This window comes from Sprattus sprattus, assembly GCF_963457725.1.
Source record: "Sprattus sprattus genome assembly, chromosome: 4".
Classification (NCBI taxonomy): Eukaryota; Metazoa; Chordata; class Actinopteri; order Clupeiformes; family Clupeidae; genus Sprattus; species Sprattus sprattus.
In genome coordinates this window covers 6,256,165-6,280,417 of record NC_137923.1, presented here as the reverse complement: position 1 = coordinate 6,280,417, position 24,253 = coordinate 6,256,165, and the positions used below count along the sequence as shown (strand labels likewise).

The window sequence follows — 24,253 nt, the reverse complement described above, 5'->3', positions numbered from 1 at the left end:
TGTATCAATGAATCCTGCCTCAGTCTGTTTATTTAAACTCATAAGATAAGTTGTATAATAAGCAATGTGAACAAAACCATAATAAACTGGCTGGGTAAGAGCCTTTTCATTACTACTGCTTCTGTTATTACCAAGACTTGCTCAAGTCGTGTCTGAAAATGCATCCATAAAAAAATAAACCTGAAATCCTTATTTCCATAAAGTTCTATTTTACTTGGTTAGGTTTTCAATTAAACTTCGGCAGTCTCAACATTTCTAATAAAAAATCAGAAATAACATCTGAGATTCAATTTTGACTATTTTCAGTTATTAAGTTATTTTTTCTTTGAGATACTGATTTTACAGTCAGAACTTTAAACTTTAAACTCACAGAGTGCATTATAATTTTGTATAATTTTCGAGAAGCCCAGATACAGACTCATTAGTACTTTCATAATAGTCACTGTTTGGTTGCACTGTCCTACGTCGAATGTGGCCATTGGCCAATCTTGCGTGCAGAGTATCCTATAGTTGCATCGGAGTTCTCGCGAGGTGTAAACTACAGTGGCGGATGCCAATGCTGCGTATCAAACTATCGCGAAACATTGTGATATTCAGCGTGTCGGCCTCTGCGAAAAGGTGTGTTTCATGGCGGTGGCGGTGTCTGCGGTAAATTAAAATTATGTATATACTACCTCATGCACGCATATAATTGAGTCGTTTTGGTTATCTTAACGGCACTGAAATGCAACACACATTTGCCATCCAGTCTTGAGATCCCATGATTGTGGCGAAGCTTAGTCATTCAAACTCAACATGTTAACTACCAGCTAGCTGGCTATCTTTAGCCAAATGTCCATGGGAAATAGGAGAGCGGGATTTTGTTCATTGAGCTAGGTCGTTGGTCATTTAGGAATTCGATTTACACATAGCTATGTATGAAATATATTTATTCTGTTGAATAAACAGACGTATTTGTTCGTGTATTGTAGTCATGAGGATGGATAGCTAATGTTGAACCTAAAACAAAATGTCCACAAACTATGCTAATGTTATAGCTAATGATCCCTCACATTGTCCCCCAGCTAGCTGCAGTTCACTTCAGTTATCTGAAGCTAACAAGTGCGCTAGTAAGGGTTGCGGGTAGGTTGTAATGGAACAACATTGATCACTGCGTAGTCATTTAGTCACAAGGCTGTTGTTACTCAATACATGAATGATGTTACACAAACCTTAACTTGTTGTGTTCCCTCCATGAATGTATAAGGCACGAGTTTATTATAGTATATGGAATTAATGTTGCCTTGCATTTAGCTGTGAGTGCTAGCTTGCTAAGTCCTTCCACAATGTATGAAGTTAAGCTAGCTAGTTAACGTGAGGCTAAAAGGGCCTTAAAACCTAAAGCGCTATCAATCTCGGGTCAGCAGAATTGGCAAACTTTTTGGTGACGTTGGGAATATAAAAATGCAACACAAATCTTTAAAACTTACTATATAGCGGTATTGCCCTTGCTAGTTTGTAAACCTCATATTAGAAGAACATTAACCTGAAGTTTGCTTACGCCAATTAAGTTATCGCTAGGTTCCCTAGCTCACCGTCATCCTTTGCTTGCTAGCTATCCTCAAACAACCAGTTGCTTCGCAAATGTATTAGTGGTTGTTGATCAAACGACATTTTTACCTCGATTAACTTAATATTTAGATATCAGGCTAAACTAAGTTATACTGTTAACATTGAATTACTTTTACTATACGCTTGCTCACATAACGTCAACAAGTAATGTACGTATTGAAAAATCAATAAACCCTCGTTAAATGGAGGAACACGTCTTCGAATCGTGGAATGGAAGATGTAACTTGATGCAGTTGATAGTGATAATGTATTTATAACTTATGTGAAGGATTTTTCTCCCCCTGTAGACTCGATTTGAACTATAAAAGCTCTCCGTATTTATTATCTCCTCACGGGTAACGTGCAGCAGGACACCCCAACGGAGAGCAGGTGCTAGGTAAGGGCCTTACTTTCCCACTGCTTAAGCACACTGGTTGTAGTATAACATTAGGCCAGATAGCAAGGGTTACCCGGTATCCATTGGGGCCTTGCTCTCTGTCTTCAGTGTGTAGTTTATTTTAAATGGCTGAGATGATCAGACCTTGGAGGGTAAACTGTTCTCAATCCACCCCCAATCCCCATTCCTTGCAATGACCAATTAAGAGTAGAATACACCTGACCAGTCAAGTAACGTTTTGCTGTTGGTAAACTTAAACTTTCCCTTTAACAAATTACTGAAAATAGTTAATGTTTTCACATTGAGAGTATATTAGACTCAAGGCGAAGCTTATTGCTTTACTATTTCCTGTGCCCCTTAATATATGTAACTCTTCACATAAAGGCTTACAGGAATGTATCATTCCAGCACAAGCTATGTTCACTGTTAATAGTTTCTTTACAGATGAAGATAATTCGGTTTGATTAGGTTTTTACAGTACCGTTTAAAGCAATGTTTATGTCTACAGCTCATGGTTATCTGAAATAAACAACCATGTTAATGGCCACGTGTGTTTGTCATAAACCCTCAAATCAAAGTGCCTGACTGGCTCAAACAAGTTGTTTTTAGATTGATGTAATTTTATCCAGTGACTCTTGTGCTAAGTAGGTTTGTGTGTTTTCTTTTCTTTTTTTCTTTTGTCGTTTCTCTCTATGTGTCGTCTGTGCTGTAGAGCGTATCTCTTGACTGTACTATATTTCCAAAGCCAATGGCAGAACTATTTGGCACCACTCTTAATGCACCACTCTGGAGTTCATATGAGCAAAGGTACTTCAGCTTTCTTCTGTGTAGTAATCAATAAGGGGATTTGCCTCACAGAACATTCAGTAGAAAACCCCACTTTCGGGGGAAAGCTCCCCCTATGTATGGAGGTGTCAAATATTTCGTGATTTTCTGAACGGGGGACGTTCACCATGTGCTGACTTATCTGCATGATTTCGTTTCTTGCCTTTTCTGAAATCTTACCCTTTAGTTATGTGGCCATGTTGTGCGCAGTAGAAGAGAATTATGTGCTGCTCAGCCCTTTTTTTGCCTGTTTTTAAAATGTAACATTTGTTCCATTGCGTAAATAATTTTAGAGCAGGCTGAAAGTGATTCGTCCAATGCCAGCATGTAGAAGAAATGTTCTGTACTGTCGTGGTGCGTAAATTAGCTTGAGTTTGAAGATGTTATGAAACACAATGGTGTTCTGCATCAAGATTTCTTTTTTTTTACCGTAAAGCTATTAGGAATTTTCAATAAGAATGTGGATGTTGGTCATGTTGGATGGTTGTGTGGTAAATGAAGATGTGTCCTTCCTACCTCACCTGTTTTGGTCGTATGTGTGCAGGGCGGCCCGGCTCTGACGATGGAGAATGGACAGAGCACTGGCTCAAAACTTGGCCTTCCACCTCTAACTCCCGAGCAGCAGGAGGCGCTACAGAAGGTATGGAGCGGGACGGATGCAGCATTATTTTGGTTCAGCTTAGTGAGTCTACTTTGTAACGTGATATCCCTTGTAACACTAGATTAATCAATTGGAAAATCAAAACATGTTTATAAAGGGTCTTGGAAGGGATAAACAGAGGTAGGTATATCAGTATCCTGGAAGGCAGTGTATGTCTTAATCCAGGAGATCCTCTTAAGAGGTGTGTTAGTGGTCTCCATCTGCCAACGTGTGTGGGGTAGCTCCTTGCCCATGTGTCATCAGCAGGGGCAGAGCAGAGCTGAGGCTGTCTTCACCACCAGCATGTCCAGTGTCGGTTGGTGCTAGTCCTTGTACACAAACTGCACTGAAACACACGTTTGATGTTATTCTATAAATGTAGCAGCTCTTAATTCCCCATTTTCCCATTGGTATTGTAGCTTAGGGTTATTAGTTTTTAGTTGTTTATTTTGGTGGAAAGTTACCCTTACTGTGTCGCTTGGTTCCATATTTGGTTGTAGTAGTTGTTGTCTATGTGGATGATTTCAGGCAAAGAAGTATGCGATGGAGCAGAGCATCAAGAGTGTCCTGGTCAAACAAACCCTTGCCCAACAACAACAACAGATAAACAACATACAGGTGAAGACACATTTTGTCTGTTCTTATGATGTCTCTATTTATCAGGTATTGAAATGGTTCTCCTGTAGTAACACAAATGTCTGTTTCAGATGGCATCATTGTCAATGGGCTTTGGAGATCCCCTCTCACCATTACAATCGGTAAGTCTGTTCAGTACAAAATAGACGGGTTGATTACCAGATAGTAGTTTGAAGGACACAAAAATATTGGTCCACGTCATAACTGTTTGGTCCCCTCTATTTCTTGGCATACGCTTGTTAATTCAGTACTAGTGTGTGTGTAATGTACGGAGGCAAAGAAATGCCAGTGCTATGTCGTATTGCTATGCTAGTACTCTTTCACTGTGAGTTTTTTTGTTGTTGAGGTAAACAAAGGTTGCTTGACAGTGACTGTTTAATTGAATTTTCTTGTCTACAGGTGGCAGCACAGCGGCAACGAGCCCTGGCCATCATGTGCCGTGTGTACGTGGGCTCCATCTACTATGAATTGGGCGAGGACACAGTCCGACAGGCCTTTGCAGCCTTCGGCCCCATTAAGAGCATCGACATGTCCTGGGACTCTGTTACAATGAAACATAAGGTTAGATGTGAGAAACTGATTGGTCAGAAAAGTGTTTTGAAGCAAAACAAGCCAAAAAAAAAGTTGACATTTTGATCTGAAATCTGATTTATGCCCTTTGTGTCCCATAGGGTTTTGCATTTGTGGAGTATGAGGTACCAGAGGCTGCTCAGTTAGCCCTGGAGCAAATGAACTCAGTCTTGCTTGGTGGGAGGAACATTAAAGTAAGTGGGGCTTGGTCTTATTGTGAAGCATCACACGCTATATTCTTGTGATCTTGAACACATGGTGTATACAGGTCAGTGTGGTGTTAGTTGTCTGTAAATGTCTTTTCTTTATGTAGTGTGGAAGACCTAGCAACATCGGTCAAGCTCAACCAATCATTGACCAGTTAGCAGAAGAAGCGCGAGCCTTCAACAGAATTTATGTGGCGTCTGTCCACCCAGACTTGTCAGACGATGACATTAAGAGTGTCTTTGAGGCCTTTGGAAGAGTCCAGTCCTGTTTATTAGCACGGGACCCCACTACAGGAAAACATAAAGGTTATGGATTCATAGGTAAGCTGTAATTTAAACCGTGTCTGCTCTAGAAATTCAAATGTAAAAATGTAATGACCGTAGGGATTCCTTATTTGGCATCACGTTCTTGTCTTTTCTCTTGTGGTCAGGCTCCCACAAAGTCTCTGAACTCATTGTAAATATCTGGGTTTTGAAGAAAAAAAAACTTCAAGCTTATTTCAAAAACTAAATGAACATCTGAAACACCTGATATTTCACTAATGAGCTCTTTATTGGATAAGTGTATGAAAAGCTTGCAGACATCCCAGTAATGTTGCTGTGCCTAATGATAAAATGCCTAGTTGGAAAATTCATTACAGGTGAGGTCTAACAACATTTAGAACATGACGTGCCCCAATTTGCTACATTTATTTGGGCAGACAGAACCTGATGGTGCAAATTGAGTGCAAATGTTCTTATTTGGATCTTCTAGTCACCTTAACATTAAGTCATTACTCTATCTTTGAAAGAATTACATTGTTTCAATTTGTATTACAGGAGCAAAAAGGTGTGATGTGTACCTGGTTACCAAATGAGTAGGCTGCTAGTTATAAAGTAGTATCTCTGCCAATGCTCCGGGCACTTCACAAGGCAGTGCTTAACCTTTCCCATAGAACACCCCATAATGTGTGCTGCCATATTGCAGCCAGAAATTAATTCAGGTACATAAGATTTCGGCACAAAATTGGCACTTGCACAGCATATGAATTTGGCTGAAGTTGATGCACATAAAGTCTTCATCAGCTTTTATCAGCACTTGGTCAAACAGCAACAATACCTATGTGGTTCAAAGGTTGCCTTTTTGAGATGAGATGCCTGCTGCATGATCCTTTAGAAGGTCTCCTCACCCATGTGTCCTCTGCCGCAGAGTACGACAAGCCGCAGTCGTCGCTGGACGCTGTGTCCTCTATGAACCTCTTTGACCTGGGCGGCCAGTACCTGCGCGTGGGCAAGGCCGTTACGCCGGCCATGCCCCTTATGACCCACACCAATCCCGGCGGCCTCCCTCCAGCGGCCGCTGTGGCAGCCGCCGCTGCCACCGCCAAAATTACCGCACAGGTAAGCCCCTTTACTCCTTTTTCAATTTACCTTTTCTTAGTCAGGTGTGTGTGAGTGTTCAGCCGCTTTCTCTTGACTCTAGACTGGAGCTTTTACAGTAAGGTTGCGTGATAAATCAGCTTAATAAGGCCATACGAGACACAAGGTGAACAAGCAAGAGAGAGAACATAGTGCTGTTTTTTTCCTTTTCTTAGTTAGGGTATTCTCTGAGGCAAATTTGATGGCATGATGACTCAGTGTGACTTATTTTAGACAGAGACTTTTACATGCAGAAAGATAACATAGCGTGTAAACTCCAAAAACAGATGGCATGGAATCTGTCCCAGCCGGAGAATCGAACAGAAGACTTCCTACACTGTCTGGTAAATCCTTCAGGAAATTCTGTTCCAAGCACGCTGGTGCCTTTTTTGTTATGTGTAGATATTTTAAGTGTTTGGGAGGGACTTGTCTTCAGGCCCCTCGTGTTTAGTTTTAACTTGTGGGGTAGTGAAATGTTAATTGTTAGGTAATTCTAGGATGTTATGGATGCTGTTGTTTCTTATGGGTATAGTAGCTCCTCTTAAATTTAAATATAGATTTATGTAAGCTTTTCGTCTTATACTATGATGTTACAATCGATTTAGTTTCTTCTGCCTTGAATTATCTGTGTGCACAGCAGCGTGTGTCTCTTAAGGAAATGAAACCGAAAAACACTACAGGAGTATTAATACGCTCTGTGCATAATTTAAGGCCTCACTGATGTTGAAATGAGTAGACATGCATATTCCACAATGCTTTCACTATGTGCAGTTTCACACCTAATTTGTGTGACCAGATTTTTTAACATTCTTTTCTCAGTGAATTGTTAATTTCATATCTATTCTGGTGCATAGACAGTTAATGAGAATTAAAAATATCCTGCTCGTCATTTCACTATTGTTCTATGCAATATATGTAGTACAGAATACCCAGGAGTATAATTACTGAGCAAGCTATGCTTTAATCATACACTGTACAGATAAAAATCATTAAGGCAGTTTTGCACACTGTCATCTTAGATGATATGATAGAGGAGAACTGTCCATGTTTTGTCTTGTCCTCCTGTGTTTTCCCTCTTAGGGCTGGCTGCATATACTAAATCATGCATCTTGTAATGTACACAGTTGTTAATAATGTAAGGGTTCACAGAAATGAGCTAGAAAAAGAGTATGCTGTGAATTAGTAAACTATATTTGGTATACAATTGTAAAGCATGTTGGTCAAAGCTACCAAGGTTTTGCTGATAATTGAAGTAGATTTCCTTTTTTGCCAGAAATACATTTTAATTTCCTAAGGTTGTAGCAAGCCAACATTAATTCATGTGGCTGCGTTTAATGCAAGCACAATAATGGCCGTTATTGTACTTGCATTGGAGGCAAGATGCCTATTCATAGATCCCAAGTGACGTCACTGTGTCTAAGCGCCGCCATCTTTGTGACCGAATGTCGAGCTGAGCGTCATTCATAACATAGACAAAAGTCACAGAAACAAAACGGTCAGTCAAAACTTACAGAAACGAAAAAATGCCTTCCATATGTTGTGCAGTTGGATGCGACAACTATCGCCAAAATAACCCAGCAATACAATTTTATAGTATACCAAAAGATTTAGATCGGCGTAATAAATGGTTGGCCGCTATAAGAAGAGACAACTGGCAGCCAACATCTTACTCCAGATTGTGTAGTGAACACTTTGTATCCGGTAAGTAAAAAAAAAAAAAAAACACACACACCTTTGTATCTGGTAGATTGCCACAAGCTACATTTGCCGTATTTAGCGAATATTTTTTTTACAAGAAAATGTTGACATGGGCTACGTTGTTAATGATGAGCTTGTTAGAACATTGTTATCCTAACGTTAGCTAGTCGCTAACGTTTTTCTGATTGTGAAGTTAGCTAGCTAACGGAGCTGATGTTAGTATAACATGACATGTACAACTAGTTATAAACCTACCTGTACTTCGTACAGTTTATGAATAAGAGAATATTTGAGAGAAACAATTGGAAGGGAAATTACCTTCAAGTTATTTAATGTCTATTATGTAGGTGTATTATATGTATATATATATATATATAGTTTAGTATTATATGTATATTTGTTAGTGTTATATGTTGGTTGTTATATGTTTAGCATACTGTATTGTATATTTACAATGTTTATTTAGTAAGGTCATTTAGGTGACTATATGTTTATTACGTGTAATTTATGTTCAGAGTACTTGTACAGAGTGTAAGTCATGTTTTGTTCTGTTATACTAAGTTATGTTATGGTACTCTTCGGCGGTGCCTTGTCTAATTGCAGTGCCCTGTCTGACCCTGTGTCATTTCGTGCATCTGACAAATAAAAGACTTGTGACGTGTCTTAATAGTATGCACATATTTAATATTCTACCATTCTTTCCTATCTGCTTAGGTAAAAGTGAGAACCCCATGAGCCCTGATTATGTGCCGAGCGTGTTTGCACACACTTCAGCTGAACAGCGGCAGAAAAATGCCTATGCCAACAAAAAATTTGAGCACACTCAGCAGCTGAAACGGAAAAGGATTGAGACTGTGGCCCTCATAACCGATGACACCTACCATGAGCCTGCGGCCGCTTCCAGCACCGTAGAGGTACAAGCTCACACTGAAGGCATGAAGGGTGAGCACACATACTCATCTATGGTTCAAAGCCCAGACATCGTGGAACCATGCTCCAATGCAGCCTGCCGAGCTACAGTCAAGGCACTGACTGATGAATGCGCAAGACTCAGGACCGAGATCAATCGCCTGAAGGACATAACCAAAGACATGTCTTTGAGTGAGGAGGCCTTCAGAGGGAATGATGAAATGGTGCAGGAACTTACAGGCCTTCCAAGCTTTGCCAAATTAATGGTTGTTTTTACATTCCTGTCTGGATTTCTGAAGCCTGGTCCGAGACTGACTCCTTTCCACAGTTTTATTTTGACCCTTATGAGAATGAGGTTAAATCTACCCATGTATTTTTTTGTCTATTTATTTCGGATGTCCAAGTCAAGTGTCTCCAGAATATTTAACTGTACTTTAGAAATCATGTATGTAAGACTGGGTCCGCTTATACTTTGGCCATCACAAGAACAAATTAATGTCAGTCTGCCCATGTCTTTCAGAACCAACTTCAGCAACTGCACTTCTATCATTGACTGTTTCGAAATTTTTATAGAAAAGCCCAAAAAATTGAGAGCTCGTGCCCAGACTTACTCACAGTACAAGCACCACAATACAGTAAAATACCTAATTTCAATAACACCACAAGGTGTTATATCGTTTGTGTCAAATGGCTGGGGTGGACGCACAAGTGACAAGCACATAACAGAGAACTGTGGCTTCCTGGAAAAACTATCTCCAGGAGATGTAATTCTAGCAGATAGAGGCTTTAATGTCAGAGATACGGTTGGCCTGTTTTCTGCCCAGTTAAAAATACCTGCATTCACAAAAGGGAAACAGCAACTGCATCCACTGGAATTGGAAGCAACCAGGGGACTTGCTGCTGTTAGGATCCATGTGGAAAGGGTCATTGGCCTGGTCAGGAATAAGTACACAATCCTTCAGACCACCATCCCGCTGTCTCTCTGCCGAGCGGCCGCTCAAGGACAACCTACCTCCCTTGACAAGATGGTTAAAGTTTGCTGCGCTCTTTGCAATATTTGTCCATCTGTGGTCCCCACAGAATAAACATGCTAGTTGTTTGTTCAAACCCAAGTACTACTTTGTAAATAATGTAATGATGTAATGTGATATCTCTTGTAGTGATGTAATATGATCTAATGTGTGATAAGACTCGCAAATATTTGTTCTTGTACATAGCATGTACTCAGTTGTTTGTTAGCATGGAAGAATACAAAACTATTATATACTGTATAAAATATGGACTACGGAGCTTATTTCTTATTAGTTGAGATCATTTCTTGTTTATTTGCAGCTTCTTGCACTCCAAACATTTCCAACTCTTTGGTACCCTGATCAGCTTCAGACAAGACTTGTGGAACTGTTTTCGCTTACATTGCTTAGATGTGCAAGACAGGACGTTGTCTGCGTTACCAGTAGGCTTTCCACAGTAGCATCCCTCAGGTGTCTTCTCAGAGGTTGCAGTGGCTGAGAGGCGTGGCACAGTAAACCATTTACCCAACAGCTCTGGAAGTATCCCTGTTCTAATAAAGTCAACAACCTTCAAATATCCATCATCAAAAAATTTGCTGTCAAACTGGATACGCTGTATAAAAAGTTCTTGAGGTGTCCACACCACAAAATCACAGTAAGTTACCTCTGCTACACGCATTTGGGCCTGCACTTGATACATGTAACTGTGATCTAGCTTTAGGCTCATCACACCTTCCTTAGAGACAGTCAGGCAGAACTGTGTCTCTTTAGCACATTCAGGTAGAGTGCGGTCCTTTGCACTGAAAGGACACTTGATTTCGACCATGCCACGCTCATGGCAAGCACAGGTCACCACGCCATCTGGTGATGCACCAATCCATGGCAGATCTGGGTTGATGATAAGTCCTGATGCTGCAACTTTGAGGTCTGCATGGATATCTTGCATCGCCATCAGGTACGATTCTCTTGCAGTGTCCTCTTTTTCTATACCCCATCTGATTAAAACAGCACAAAAGTGAGTTATTTTGAACATTGTATTTATTTGTGATAAAGAAGTGGAAAAAAGGCATGATTTTGTCTTGCTTCCTAAGATTATATACTGTGTACCTGGTCGCTTCTGTCGAAAACTGAGAAGAGCGAGGATAGCAAACTCTCTTAATCAGAGATGGAGATTTCTCTGTCCTGGCTGCCTTATGGAACTGCGATGCAGTAACTCTTCCTGCTCTCTGATCAAACCACACCCTCGACTTTCTCTGTTCCCTGGTCTTTTCCTCCACTAACACACACTCAAAAAATAATTGAACTATCAAAACAACTGTATTTATCACAAATGAATAAAGCTATACTTAATAAACTCTGTGATGTTTATGTATATGGAATTGTTTTAACGGGAGCCATTCTAATTTCTTACCAGCTCTTGTGTGAGATGCAGCTCCTCGAAGATCTTGGCACCATCCTCCAGCAATGAGGGCAAATCCATTCCAAGCCTGGTGCTTGAATAAAGTGCTGTCAGAGGAGTTGGCAGATGCCATTGTACAGTCTTGGGCATGTACCTGTGGGAATGGCCTTCGATGACTGAAAGGAGTGCACTTTTCTTAGGCTTTGCCTCTTGGTCTTCACTCTGATGGAGCTGTTCACAGAAATAGTTGAACTCATCAGCAGATGGTATCATGTGTTGCAAATGGTCTTGGGTTTCAAGTTGCTCTTGGTTAGCAAAGATGTTGCACAACTCATCATACTTGACGATTTTTGAACTTGGCTCTGCCCATGCGCATGGCTTCTCTGTGCATGTCTGTCCTTGTCTCTTATCGACCGCTGCCAAAACTGTGTACATCAGTGCAGCAGCGTGAGAACACACCTCTCCCAGCCCTGCCATACAAGTACAGTGTGCCATCACCACTGTCCCTTCTTCCTGCACCACTATCCATGGACATGTGGCTTTTGTGTTCAGAGACTGGGAATGATTGACCTGTTAAGTGAAATGCAGCACGTTGATACAATCGTGAGCAATTGCTGTGTTTTATCAGAGCTAAATTTCCTTAGCTAGCTAGAGCTCTAATAGCTAGCGGGCTGTTTAGCGCTTTAGCTACATCTCGCTAGCCCACATTGGCACTGTTAACCACAACTTAAATAACAAGGTTGATAATCGCTGTTTGAATGACTTACATGCCCTGTGATGACATACATATGTTTTGCCTCCAGATGCCATATCTTTGTGTCGTTCACCCATCCCGCAACTGCATATTGGTATGCCTCTGTACTCTTGTAAGCCTTCAGGCTATCTCCGGTGTATGGGGAGGGATTATGTACAAGATAAATGAATATGTCGGGAAAAGACAGTTGTGGCAGACGATTCGCAGACTTTAAGGGGCAAAATAAAGTTGATGGTACTAAATATGGGTCGCAGCCAATAATAGATGTTTTTTCTGAATATCGCCGTCTTTCTGCCTCATTCAGATGTGCTGTGTACTTATTCATGATGCTAACTATGAAAGCTAACTAACTAAACACTAAAATTACAAAATACTACTTTTACAAAGTCTAAATTTTAATAGCCTATCAATAAAAAACAATACACTTAATATAAAACCGTTATTATTATTATAATATGATTCCTATAAATTCCTATATATGACTTAATAGCTACAATTGGGTACAAACACCGTATAATTCAATGGGAATATTGGCTGAGTTGGTCACAAAGATGGCGGCAGGCTTCACGGAAGTGACGTCTTTGGGACCCATGAATACCTTGGTATTGATACTAGGTGATGCTAATCTCATTCCATAAAATATAAGCTGGTTTACCTCAGCTGGTGGTGAATGAGCTGTTGGTGCTTGGCAGAACCTTGCAGAAATTAAACTTGTTGGCAAAAAGCCTTCAATTGCTTCAGTGGTGACTAATCACTGTACAATAGCCTCTTTAAAGAGTGTATTTTTCTCATGTATGCAGCTGGCCCCCTGTCCTCTTTCTCTATGTACTCCATGCCCAGTTTCGTCCCTTCTCACCTCTGTCATTTGTGTGCGTGCGTGCGTGGCCGTATGCGTGTTTCTGTATGCGTGTGGGCGTGTGCGTGTGTCTGTATGCGTGTGGGCGTGTGTGTTTCTGTATGCGTGTGTCTGTATGCGTGTGCGTGTGTCGGTGTGCGTGTGTCTGTATGCGTGTGTCTGTATGCGTGGCTGCCGGTGTGGTTGCATGTCTTCTGTGTCCTGGTTAACGGGCACTGTCCAGGCGGTGTTCCCTTATGTCCCGGTCTTTCCCTACAGGAAGCGGTGGCGGGCGCTCAGATCCTGGGGGCGATGACTGGTTGCCAGACAGGCCTGGCTCTGCCTCATGCAGTTATGGCCGCGCAAGCTCCGGGAGTCATAACAGGTACGCAGGAAAGGCGATGGGTGGGGGTAGGGTAGAGGGGTGGTAGTGGTTATGAAGCTGGGGTTTCTCTATTGCGATCCTTGCCCAGTTCAGTGCCAATGAGCATTATTACGTCACCCTCAGTGAAGGTCACAGACAGAATTTTGTTGTCACGGCCACTGCATTGAGGATGTCTGCTCAGTTGCATGTGGTTCATGGCAAGACATAAGATGTAGTGACTTTCTGCGAATGAGGAGGCTTACGCATACAGGTAGGTTCTTGCACAGTAGTAATTTTGGTAACCCATAAGACAGCCTTTTTTCTCCTAGGGTTGTAGTGTGGAGACATTGCTGTTTTTGTCATGCAAATGTTCCAGTCAGTGTCTGAGCACATGACTCACGTTTATTAAAAAAGTGTAACTGAGCTCAGTTGAGAAGCATGACAAACTTGATGATGCAACAGCCTTGGGCTCAAACAATCAAGTATTCTGTTTATGAATGCCTATTTGATTACTTGATATGATGTCCCTTTGAAAACTTTTTTTTCTTGCATGATTTCATCCCACACCAGTTTCACAGTTAATTGAATTATTTGCATTGTTGCTAGGTTGCACCCTCTGTTGACAAAATATAGTGACAAAATATAGTGTGTATATATACAAAACTATATATATATATATATATATAGTTTTGTTGTATTTCTTCTATACACGGCAGTACACTGTTATAATTAGTAATAGTAACATTTATAGTATTTCTGTATGCATACCCACCTCGATTTAATAAGTGCATTTGTTTCTGCTTGACTTTATAATGTAGGGCTGAAAATATGATGATGAACGGTGAAAATAGCCTTGTGTTAAATTAAGAAATGTGTCATGTTGTTAATTTTAAGTTATGGGTAATTGATTGCTTAACTACAGTTGAGTACTCAAAACAGTACTAGCCCCTAAATTGCTAGTGGCATGTACACATACCAAGTATGGAGGTGTTTTGCCAGTAAATTGTTGTTGCATGTGCGTTTTTATTATTTATTTGTGTAGGTTTGTATTTGGTTTAAGGCAAAACACTGGAAATTCCCATTTCCCTTCATTCAGATTGTGTGTCTGTGTACCTATGTGTAAACTTTTCCCCCTCAGGTTGCTTTTGTTTCCTACTCAATACATAGATGAACACGGCCTGGCGCGGGAACTGTCCACTAATAGATTTCTCTTTTATTTTCTCTTTTCTCCTTGTCTCTTCTCTCTCCTTCTCTCTCTCTCTCTCTCTCCTCTCTTCCCCTCCCTTTTTTCCACAATCGCCCTGACCGTGGCCTCTTTACCCCTCCCCTTTGCTGCACACTGACCAACCCAGTGTGAAGAGGACTCTTTCTAGCCCTCCCCCTCATAAACAAATCTCTCATTCCTATTGGCCAGTGAGTCTCAGATCCTGTGTGTTTTTGTGGAGTTGGGTTTTTGACATTATCGATTTGAACTTCCAACTGGAGAGGAATTTTTTTTTTGGGGGGGGAGGGGTGAGGGACTCAGAAATCCATCACTCCACCACTTCCCACACACCCACATCATACACATAACACACATTAGTTCAGTTTCTACACATTTCTTCTCTCTGACCAGGATGTGAAACTCGATGACTGCACACAGGTGAAAGTGGCACAGTTTAGAATGCATTATGGGAGTGCATAAAATGCACTGTTGCTTTATTAATCAACACCTTGATTAAGCCTGAAAACAATGTCTCTTTTCAAATAGAAAATCAACAGGATGAACTCTAGCTGGACGATAGTTCTTTTGGAGACGATCTTAAGATTGATCCTATTCAAGTATTTAGAGACCGTTCCATATCCAGCTATCTGTTATTTGAGAAGAATGCTAATCTAGAGGGGCTTTCCCCCCTTCCCTTGTCTTAATAAAGCCTGCAGTCTGGCCAAAAGTCTCACCACAGTAGGGCTTTTCCAGAGCTGACGGGCTCCTCTGTGCTTATCCAGCATGTTTTGACTCCGTGTGGGCTGCTTGCTCTGTCTGCAGGGGTTACTCCAGCCAGGCCGACCATGCAACAGCTCCCCCAGGTGGGACTGGTGAACCCGGTGCTGTCCTCGCCGCCCTCGATGGCCTCGGCTGTAGCGGCCGCACAAGCCTTACAAGCAGCACATGGGGCCAGGAAGGAGAAGGAGGAGGAGGAGGCACGGGAGGCCATGGATGGCACGGGGCAGGAGATGTTGAGCGAGCAGGAGCACATGAGCATCTCTGGCAGCAGCGCCCGGCACATGGTCATGCAGAAGCTGCTTCGAAAACAAGAGGTGGGCCATCAGGGGTTCCCAGTGGAGGGAGTACGGGTTACGCTAATGTAGTATGTGAGGGGGTGTTCGTGACACGGTGACCCTCCTTAAGAGTCACAGTTTGGTTTGATTCCATCAAACACATGAAATCAGAATCTAAAAAAAAATTATCTTTCATATTTTTGTAAATAGGTGTCCTTGTCTCAACTAATCAAATGTAGAGGTTTTGATTGCCCCCTTTGCTTTCATTGCAGTCCACAGTCATGGTGCTTAGGAACATGGTGGGCCCGGAAGACATCGATGATGAGCTTGAGGGCGAAGTAACAGAGGAATGCGGCAAGTTCGGTGCTGTGAACAGAGTCATCATCTACCAGGAGAAGCAGGGTGAGGAGGAGGGCGCTGAGGTCATAGTAAAGATTTTCGTGGAGTTCTCTCTTGCAGCAGAGATGAACAAGGCCATCGAGTCACTCAACAACCGCTGGTTTGGAGGGCGTAAGCTCATTGCGGAGGTCTATGACCAGGACCGATTTGACAACAGCGATCTCTCAGCATAGACACTGCAGTCCTGCCCTTCCTCCCACAAGCCCTCCCCCTCTACTGCTATCAAACACAGCTGCCAAGCACTACTATGTCAGTGGTGCTGGCTCCACTTTTTAACTTGTAATTATTTTTTATCAATGTTCATATTAATATTATTAATGATCCCTTTTGGGGACAAAGGCAAGTAATGGAGATGCTCATGGATTTTTTTTTTGTATTATTACTGTTGCCTACTGTGAAGGACTGGATATTTGTTTTTGTATTGGTTTGTTTCCTTTGTTTCTGTTTTTGGCTCCCTTATAATTATACTTTGAATTCGGTTACATTGTCTCTTTTTATGATCTGAAAGTTGACTCCTGAGGACTCCTATCTTGCTAAATAGCTCTGTTTCAGTTGCCCAGGAACAATAAAATTCTCCAAGTATGAATGCTTTCTCATTCTGTGTACATGTTCTGCGAACATCCTCTGTTTTCATAAAGATAAATAGAAAATATTTATTTGTCATTGCACAAGTGCAACGAAATTGAGGTGGCAGCTCTCAGACTTCAGTGCTATTGAAAATTAAAAAAACAAAACAAATATATATACAATACAACTACAAATTTGAGGAATACTCAGCTTAAGCAAAACAAGTAAAAAAAAACACAAGACATATTACACATCAAAGAGGCAAATACAGGTTAGTTTTGTGCATTGTTTAGTGCAATGATAGCTCTTGGATAGAAGCTGGTTCAAATAGGTGGTGACCAGGGTGTGTTGAGTCTTTGAGGATGCTGTGGGCCTTCCTGAGGCAGCGTGTTGTAAAGATGTCCTCCAGAGGTGTCAGAGAGCAGCCAATGTCTCTGTGCGGTGTTAATGACCCTCTGGAGTACCTTTCTTTCTGCTGCTGTGCAGCTGGCAAACCACAGCGAGATGCCATAGCTCAGCACTGACTCCACAGAGCAGCGGTAAAAGGACACTAACAGTTCCTGTTTTAATTTATTTTTCCTGAGTAACCTCAGGAAATACAGCCTCTGTTGTGCCTTTTTAAGCAGTGCATTGGTGTTATGTTTCCAGGAAAAGTCCTCCTCAATGTGAGTGCAGTCTGATACCCTCTCCACTTGCTCCCCATTTATGACAATAGGCAGCATGTCTGATTTTTTAACAGCTCTTTTGTCTTGGAGGTGTTGAGGACAAGATTGTTTATGGTGCACCATGTCGACAGCCTTTGCACCTTCTCCCTGTACAGGTTTGACATCCATATCAATGTATTGTCAACATTCATTACTGCGCTTCCGGCAGCGGCAGAGTAACTAGCTAGTTATCATATCTATCCCTAGTTGACTTGTTTTGGTACTCGTTACGTGTAAAGCAAAAATAATGCTTTAAGAACATTATAAAGGAACAGGATCTGTCTGGCAATGATAACAGTGCATTTGCATTTTTAAGTCATAAAGCGGACGTTTAACCAGACTCATATTTCGACTGCTGTGGGTCATCCAGCTCTGTTTTTTTCAGAGTAAACAATACAGAATAAATGTAAACAAACCATGGTTCTATCAACAATTAAACGGCGCCTAATATGTAAACGTTAAAAGTTATGTAAGGGATAATGTATAGCCCGGCTGTCATCGAAAATGTCACTTGCCAAAACGATAGAAGACATTCCTCCAAAATACATTTTTTTAATGATTTTGTTGGCGTTTCGTGAGTTCCGCTACGAAAAATTAGTTCTTTACGCAAATAGAACTTTAAAGTTTCAGGTGTTGCGTGGCAACTTTATGCCTTGAAGTTAGGATTACTTTTCTGTACGTTAAATGAACGGATTACTTGCGGAATGAATGATATGAAAGATGAAGCACAAAACCCGTTGCCAATGACAGCACTAATTTATTTTTCGCAATAAATATCAGACCTCCGAACGTTTGGGTGGCCCATTCAAATCAACGGAAAATTTTGGAACATTCTGAGGAGTCGTCTTATAAAAATGTATACAATCCGTAGACATGGGTATTCCATTGGACAATTTTTGATCTTTGCAGGGGGAAGTAAATAAACGTCGGACATACTTCCTGTTTTCGTTTTCTTTTACTGGGTTTCATTGCCAGCTAACAAGCCAGGCTGTCTTGTGGTGATATGACAACGTAATGACTTGGACTAGTGTGGCTGTAGGTGGCAAAATCAAGTTATTACACCTATAGGTACATAGAAATTACTCAACATGGCTTTGAGCTCCGGCGGGTGGGCTCAGATGCCGCCACCTTCTCAATCCTCAATCCTGGTGGGAGCACTGCAATCCACCTGCAATACAGTACTCATGTCGGTACGAGTATCAGTGTGCCATTCGGGACTCCGACCGCTCTGTCTCCCAGGAGCTGGGGATGACACACTTCGCCTTCAACTAAGCATGGACCCAAGCCGGGCTGGAGAGTTTCGATTAGCCCTTAGGGATGTCTGCAGTTCTGGTCGTAGTGTGGTAAGGTCATGACACTGTAGTATGTATAGTTCTGAGCAGTTTCAAAGAGCAGGCGTTGCTATTTAAGGGTATACGTGGAGTCTGATTTATGAGAACGCCTTTTGTCTGAATTAGCTTCCTACCTGTAACTGCTGTACCATTGCAAAGAAGACGGTATCTTCTGTTGTGATTTAGTTCGTCCAGTGATTATTTTATAACCTTATTACATAGTTCTTGCTCAGTTATTACGCAAAGGTACGTTAACCAAACTAATTCCAATTCTTCTTGGACCTTGAGATAATATGAACCCTCCAGTTATTTCTAGCCTTACTGCATTTCATGTTTTGTATATATTGTCCACATTTTTTGTTAAAATATTTGAACATAAAAAAGATGATTGTTTTCCCATTATGTCACCTAAAATCTGTTTGCCCCATTTTAGTTTTTAGCAGAGTTTGACCTGCGGACAGTGAAATATGAGATAAAGTCTCCACGCTGCCATGAACTCCGGCTGACTACACCTCCACATGACTGCCTTAGTTTAAATTTTCGCAGTGAGCAGGAGGCCCAGGAATGGGCGACTGTGGTGATGTCATCACTGAGGGAGGCCCAAAGAGGTCAGTGTGAAAACTTGGGCCATTTCTCCATCATCTCATCTACTCTCTACATCCTCCTCATCTGAACCTTTCTCTGTTGTGCCCAGTCCATCAATATTTCTTCCGTAACGTCCAGTCAAGACCTTTTGGACATAAACATTGCTGTATGTACACCGCACTGTCCCTCATTCTGAATCATCTTTCAGTGGCAAATATCTCCCAGAACTCAGTGGAGGAAGTACATCAGGATGTTAAATCTGTTGAACAGCAGGGTTCGACAGAATTAGCACCCAAAGGTGAGTGTGCCTCAAACTGTTCCTGCACTTGTTCCACAAGACCTCAAGGTATTCATGTCTGGTCAAACCTGTCCTTCTGCTTGTGTGCAACTGCCATAATTAAAACTAATTTGTGTACACCAGTGGTTCACAGACTTTTCATGGCAGGTCCTCCTTTGAAAATGTGGAGAAAAAATGCACTGGAGATGCTCATATAGCCTATTACCTGTTTTTAATTTAAAAAAAGCCCAGCTTGTCTTAAACATCGTTCATACATTTGAACAGTAAAGCTTTTCAAACAGTTAATCTTTTGCCAGCCATCCGAATAGATTCTTTGGTTTAAGATTGCAAGCATTGAGTCCTTGGCTCACTATCTCTTTCTCTGTCTCTCTTCCCCTCCCCAGAGGAGCTATGTATAGAGTTAGCCAAAGCCATAGAGGCAGGAGATACCAGTTCTGCCATGCAGCATGCGACAGCCTTGGCCCAGCAGCAGTTGTCACTCAGTATCCAGCCCTCACAGAAGAACTATGAGGATGAAGATATCAAGTAAGTGCAAACTCACATCACACATCATACTGTACACACACTGTGTCACTGATATTCAGAGGACATCCTTGGTTGTATTACATTGTTTTATATTTTCATTGACATGAAGCCTTCAAACGTGACTAATGTGTCCTCAAAGATATTCAGACGGTGGAAACATGCTACAGTGTTTATTTTACTTCCCTGTCGTAGGTATGGCTTGCAACCTGAACCATGACAGATTCATAGTAGATGCTTATGATGAATGGAAATAAACTAAAGCATGAGAAAATGGTCAGTGTCATTGATGGCCATAGGGATATATAGATCAGTTACTAGCACAGACTGGTGATGACTTTGTTGATATATGTTACAGTCTTGCTGTGGTAGTGGAGGATGCCTCGTCTTCCTGTTGTGTCACAGTTAAAGTGATCCCTCACATGACGGTCTCCTCGCTCAAACAGCAGGTGAGATGTATGTCATTACAGAACCAACCTTCATCTACTCTGGAACACAATTCACAAGAACTCAAATTGAGCTAAAGTTGTAGCCATGGTATTATTAGTGTCTTATAAGAAGGGTAGATTGATTGACTTTGAGATGAATGTGATCGGCAGATTCTCAAGAGAGACTAATGCATTGTTCCTTGTTGTTCTCTCCACGTTGCAGATTTTTCTGGAGTATGGCTTCCACCCACGGGTGCAGCGCTGGGTCATAGGTCAGTGCTTGTGTGTGGACATACGCTCGCTGGCATCTTATGGGGTGGCACGGCACGGCGACACGGCCTTCCTGTACCTGCTGTCTGCCCGACAGGCCCGCCTGAGCCGCCAGCTTTGCCAGCAGGACCAGGAGAGTGCCCTCCTCATGCCCAGTGGCACCCCTACTCCGGGCCCTACCACACACACCAATGTGCCTGCTTCCCATGACTGGAGGGGCTATAGCACCCTGCCATCCAGACTCAGCCACAGCAGCACAAGTGAGTACCCTAATACACACACTTACACACATACATGCACTTATGCAGACACACACACGTGTGAACACACTCACACACACCTATAACAGACACATTCACACACACCACATACTTACACCTAACACCCAAGCACAAAGACACAGTTTCACTGTAATGGATCTTCAGAATTCAGTCAGTTGAGTTAGGGTTGGGCGATGTCTCCTTATTTGGCAGAAGACGATGTTTACATTGAAACATCGTGATGGACGATGATATCGTCTCGTCGGGGGGGGGGGGAGTCCCATTTTTTTTTTTTAAATGCCGTTACGTTTACCAATGTTGAACAGTGACTAGCGGTGAGGTTCGTGGCTGCGGTGAGGTTCGTGGCTGCACCGACTCTTGCAGTGTCAGATTTACAATAAATGAACCCATTCAATTGGTACCTTGCACATTGACAACTTGTTTTTCATATTTATTATCAGCATTCTTAACATACACATTGGTAAGGTTCATACTGTTGGCAGTTGCTAGCTTGTGATGAATTCGTTTTAATATCTGGATATTTGAACTCGTGAATATGAACTGTTTCATAAGTTGCACAGGCACCCTGAGGGTTTCTACCAGTCTCCATTATAATTGTATAGTTAAGTCGAGGAGACTATAACATCAGCTAGATAACTAACTGTCATTTCATGCAAATTGAACTCTTTCATTTAAATCGTTGAAGGTAACTTAAAGTGTCCTTAGCTAGCTAGTAAGCTAGCAGGTATTTAACCGTAACAACCAGGAAACAACTTCAGCTGGAGTTTAATTCCTCAAATCAGCTCACCAATAAAAGCAGTCTTTGGTTCAAGGTGATCACAACCACTTGTATGATGTTAAATGGCTTCACATAGATATGAAATAATCCTCAGATAAATGATGTGAAATCAACGGAGCAAGCTATTCTGATAACAATGTAATGTTAGCGAATGAGGGGTGAGAAGCTCCCCCTTGCTATATTTAGTCTCCGCTGTTCGTTCAAAGCCAAATATATCCTCGTGGTTCCAAATAGCAATTTGGCTTTGAATGTGAGAAGTTGATCGAGCTATCTTCTGTCCCTTCGTGTCTATTCTATTTTGTAGCCATTGCACTGAAGTTAATGCTTTCGCTAAGTTGAACGTCATATTTCTGTTGACAATAAGCAAGTTTCCCGACGCAGGAGCAGGCTTAGATAACGTGAATAACATGAAATGTTTGACGTGGGAAAAACGAAGAAAAGCTGTAACCTAGACATAATACCCTAATAATAATACATTGTATAAGAATAAGCCAATTAGGCATATTGTAGCAGTAGCCTATTTCATTTTCATGCCTGACTTTAATTCATATGGGGGGGCGTGGCATCACGATGGTTACCATCCATCGTGATGGTGGGTCAAAAATGACGATGGACGATGATATCGTCCATCGGCACAACCCTAAGTTGAGTACCATACATGGTCAAGAGTATCTGAACAAAAACATTTAAATGAACAGATCCATTGACCTACATTATGTTTTTTGCGTATTGTGTATTTTTCTGTTTTGTATGCTGAGAAGGCAGCAGTGGTGCTGAGAAGCACAGCATAACAGACGTGATAAACCTGGAGGCGCTGGAGCTTGGTGGGCCCAACGTCAGTGTCAGCAACACTCAGGTACCAGCGGTCCCAGCACATATCGGACATCATTCAGTCATTGTTCATTGTGGACCGAACATTAGGTCACACTTCAAATAGACAATCGCTCTGACCATCACGCCTTGTCTCATCGTGTGTTTGTCTCCAACTCAGGCAGGCTGGGCGTGTCCGTCCTGCACGTTCATCAACAAGGCGAGTCGCCCCGGCTGTGAGATCTGTAGCATGGCGCGACCAGAGTCGGACCAGCAGGGCCACATCCAACAGGTGAGAGGTCAACACCCTGGCAATGGACACTTTTCTGTGGGAATGCTATGAGAATATTGGTCAGTGAAGACTCATTAGTACTTCCAATTAGTACTCAGCCTATTAGTACTTCCAAGGGACATTGGGTTGCTTCTAAACAGCCATGGTGTGAGAAAATACATTAGCAAATGGTCTACCACTTCACGTTCATTGATTATCAAGATGAGAAGGGGGGAGTTGATGCCTCTCCAAATACTGCGGTGCTGAAGTTGTCAGAGAGTGCTGAAGTGATTGCGCTTATGATGAGTCTTGCACAGCTGTGACTTACACCCTTCAGAGAAGGGGTTTGAATGCAGGGACCTTCAATAACATAGACCAGCAGTATGTATGAGTACTTAGCACCCGTTAACGTGTCAGTGAAGTCACAAACTCAAGATGTCATGAATGTGTATCATTTTAAATTAGGCAGGAGAGAGAAAAAAGACAAGGAAGAGATCAGGTGGTGCAAAGAAGCGAGGGGCAGCACACAAGCACTAAACAAAGTGCTGTTGAAGGAGAGGTAATCATTTGAATGATGACAGCAGAAAACATTCCTGCATCTCTGTGGCTCATCACCACAACAGACCATTGACTTGATGTAATAACATACATTTTGTTTCTTTCTTGTTAAGGAGAGAGGAAGAAAAGTCGATCAAGGGACCAGTGGGACGGCTAGCCAAGCCATCTGAAACACAACTACTTCTAATAGTGGAGACCTCCTCATAACACACACCTGACTACAACACAACTCTTGACTCACACCACAGCTAAATGTTTTTACTCCAACACAAACACATAGTAGGACTAAACCATTTATGTCTGCCAAGAACTTTTGAAGACTGGCGTCATACTCAAGCACAGATGAAGGGGAGCACAAGTTACCCCCCCCCCCCCCCTCGCCCCTCCCTGTAGTCTCCAGATGGACTAATCCTGCCCCACAGGCCTCTCACAGCCCACCCAGAGGTCATCCTACCAGAAAACCACTGGTGAGTTCAGGACGTCCATATTATTCCATCCGCCACCGTGTGTCTTCTGCAATGCGATGTAGGATATCATCACCCACAAAAAAAAAAAACATCAACCCTGGCTCTCCTCCTTTTCTGTGGCGACATGCTGAGGACTCATCTCATGGCACAAGGTGTCTGTTGATTTTGACAGGGTTGTGCTGTGTAGCATGCTCTTCTGCAGTCAAGGTTTAGTCTTTGTTCTCCCCTCCTTTCTTTTCAACTATAAACTGTGAAAAAGTGTTGGAGAGATAAGATGGGTTACCTCTCTAATGCTTGAGGGATTTATCTGACCAGATTCAATCTCATTTGAAAAGACCGGCTGAGTGATTGAGGTCATTGTGTTTTTAGGTGCTTTTATTTTTATATTGCAAATTATTTAAGTTGTGAATGTCATCTACTTGCGAGACTGTAAAAACAAATGTTATTCCAAATCTGTCCTAACTAATAACCTAAAACATGCTTTATGGTGATAC

The 24,253-nt window shown here is 41.9% G+C and overlaps 2 protein-coding genes across 7 annotated transcripts; both read left to right on the top strand.

Annotated features, from left to right (window-relative positions):
* Positions 1-592: 592 nt before the first annotated feature.
* Positions 593-16,492, top strand: puf60a (poly-U binding splicing factor a). 5 transcript variants are annotated; one of them, XM_080837233.1, is made up of 14 exons: positions 613-648; positions 1,899-1,987; positions 2,700-2,794; positions 3,357-3,452; positions 3,981-4,070; positions 4,160-4,210; positions 4,488-4,649; positions 4,760-4,852; positions 4,972-5,185; positions 6,054-6,244; positions 6,550-6,606; positions 13,147-13,252; positions 15,258-15,529; positions 15,763-16,492. In XM_080837233.1, exons 4-14 carry the CDS (start codon positions 3,375-3,377, stop codon positions 16,060-16,062), a joined length of 1,614 nt encoding a protein of 537 aa, XP_080693359.1. In that variant the 5' UTR covers positions 613-648; positions 1,899-1,987; positions 2,700-2,794; positions 3,357-3,374; the 3' UTR covers positions 16,063-16,492. The 5 variants fall into 5 exon arrangements, with proteins under 5 accessions (XP_080693361.1, XP_080693358.1, XP_080693362.1 ...); XM_080837234.1 differs by lacking the exon at positions 2,700-2,794 and having other exon boundaries at positions 628-648; XM_080837235.1 differs by lacking the exons at positions 1,899-1,987; positions 2,700-2,794 and having other exon boundaries at positions 593-618.
* Positions 16,493-18,038: 1,546 nt separating this feature from the next.
* sharpin (SHANK-associated RH domain interacting protein) lies at positions 18,039-24,162 on the top strand. Of its 2 annotated transcripts, none has more exons than XM_080837564.1 (9): positions 18,039-18,503; positions 18,925-19,099; positions 19,285-19,374; positions 19,758-19,899; positions 20,255-20,345; positions 20,548-20,854; positions 22,415-22,509; positions 22,645-22,755; positions 23,406-24,162. In XM_080837564.1, the coding sequence occupies exons 1-9, from the start codon at positions 18,249-18,251 to the stop codon at positions 23,460-23,462; spliced, it is 1,323 nt and encodes a 440-aa protein (XP_080693690.1). In that variant the 5' UTR covers positions 18,039-18,248; the 3' UTR covers positions 23,463-24,162. The 2 variants fall into 2 exon arrangements, with proteins under 2 accessions (XP_080693690.1, XP_080693689.1); XM_080837563.1 differs by having other exon boundaries at positions 19,186-19,374.
* The last annotated feature ends 91 nt before the right edge of the window (positions 24,163-24,253 follow it).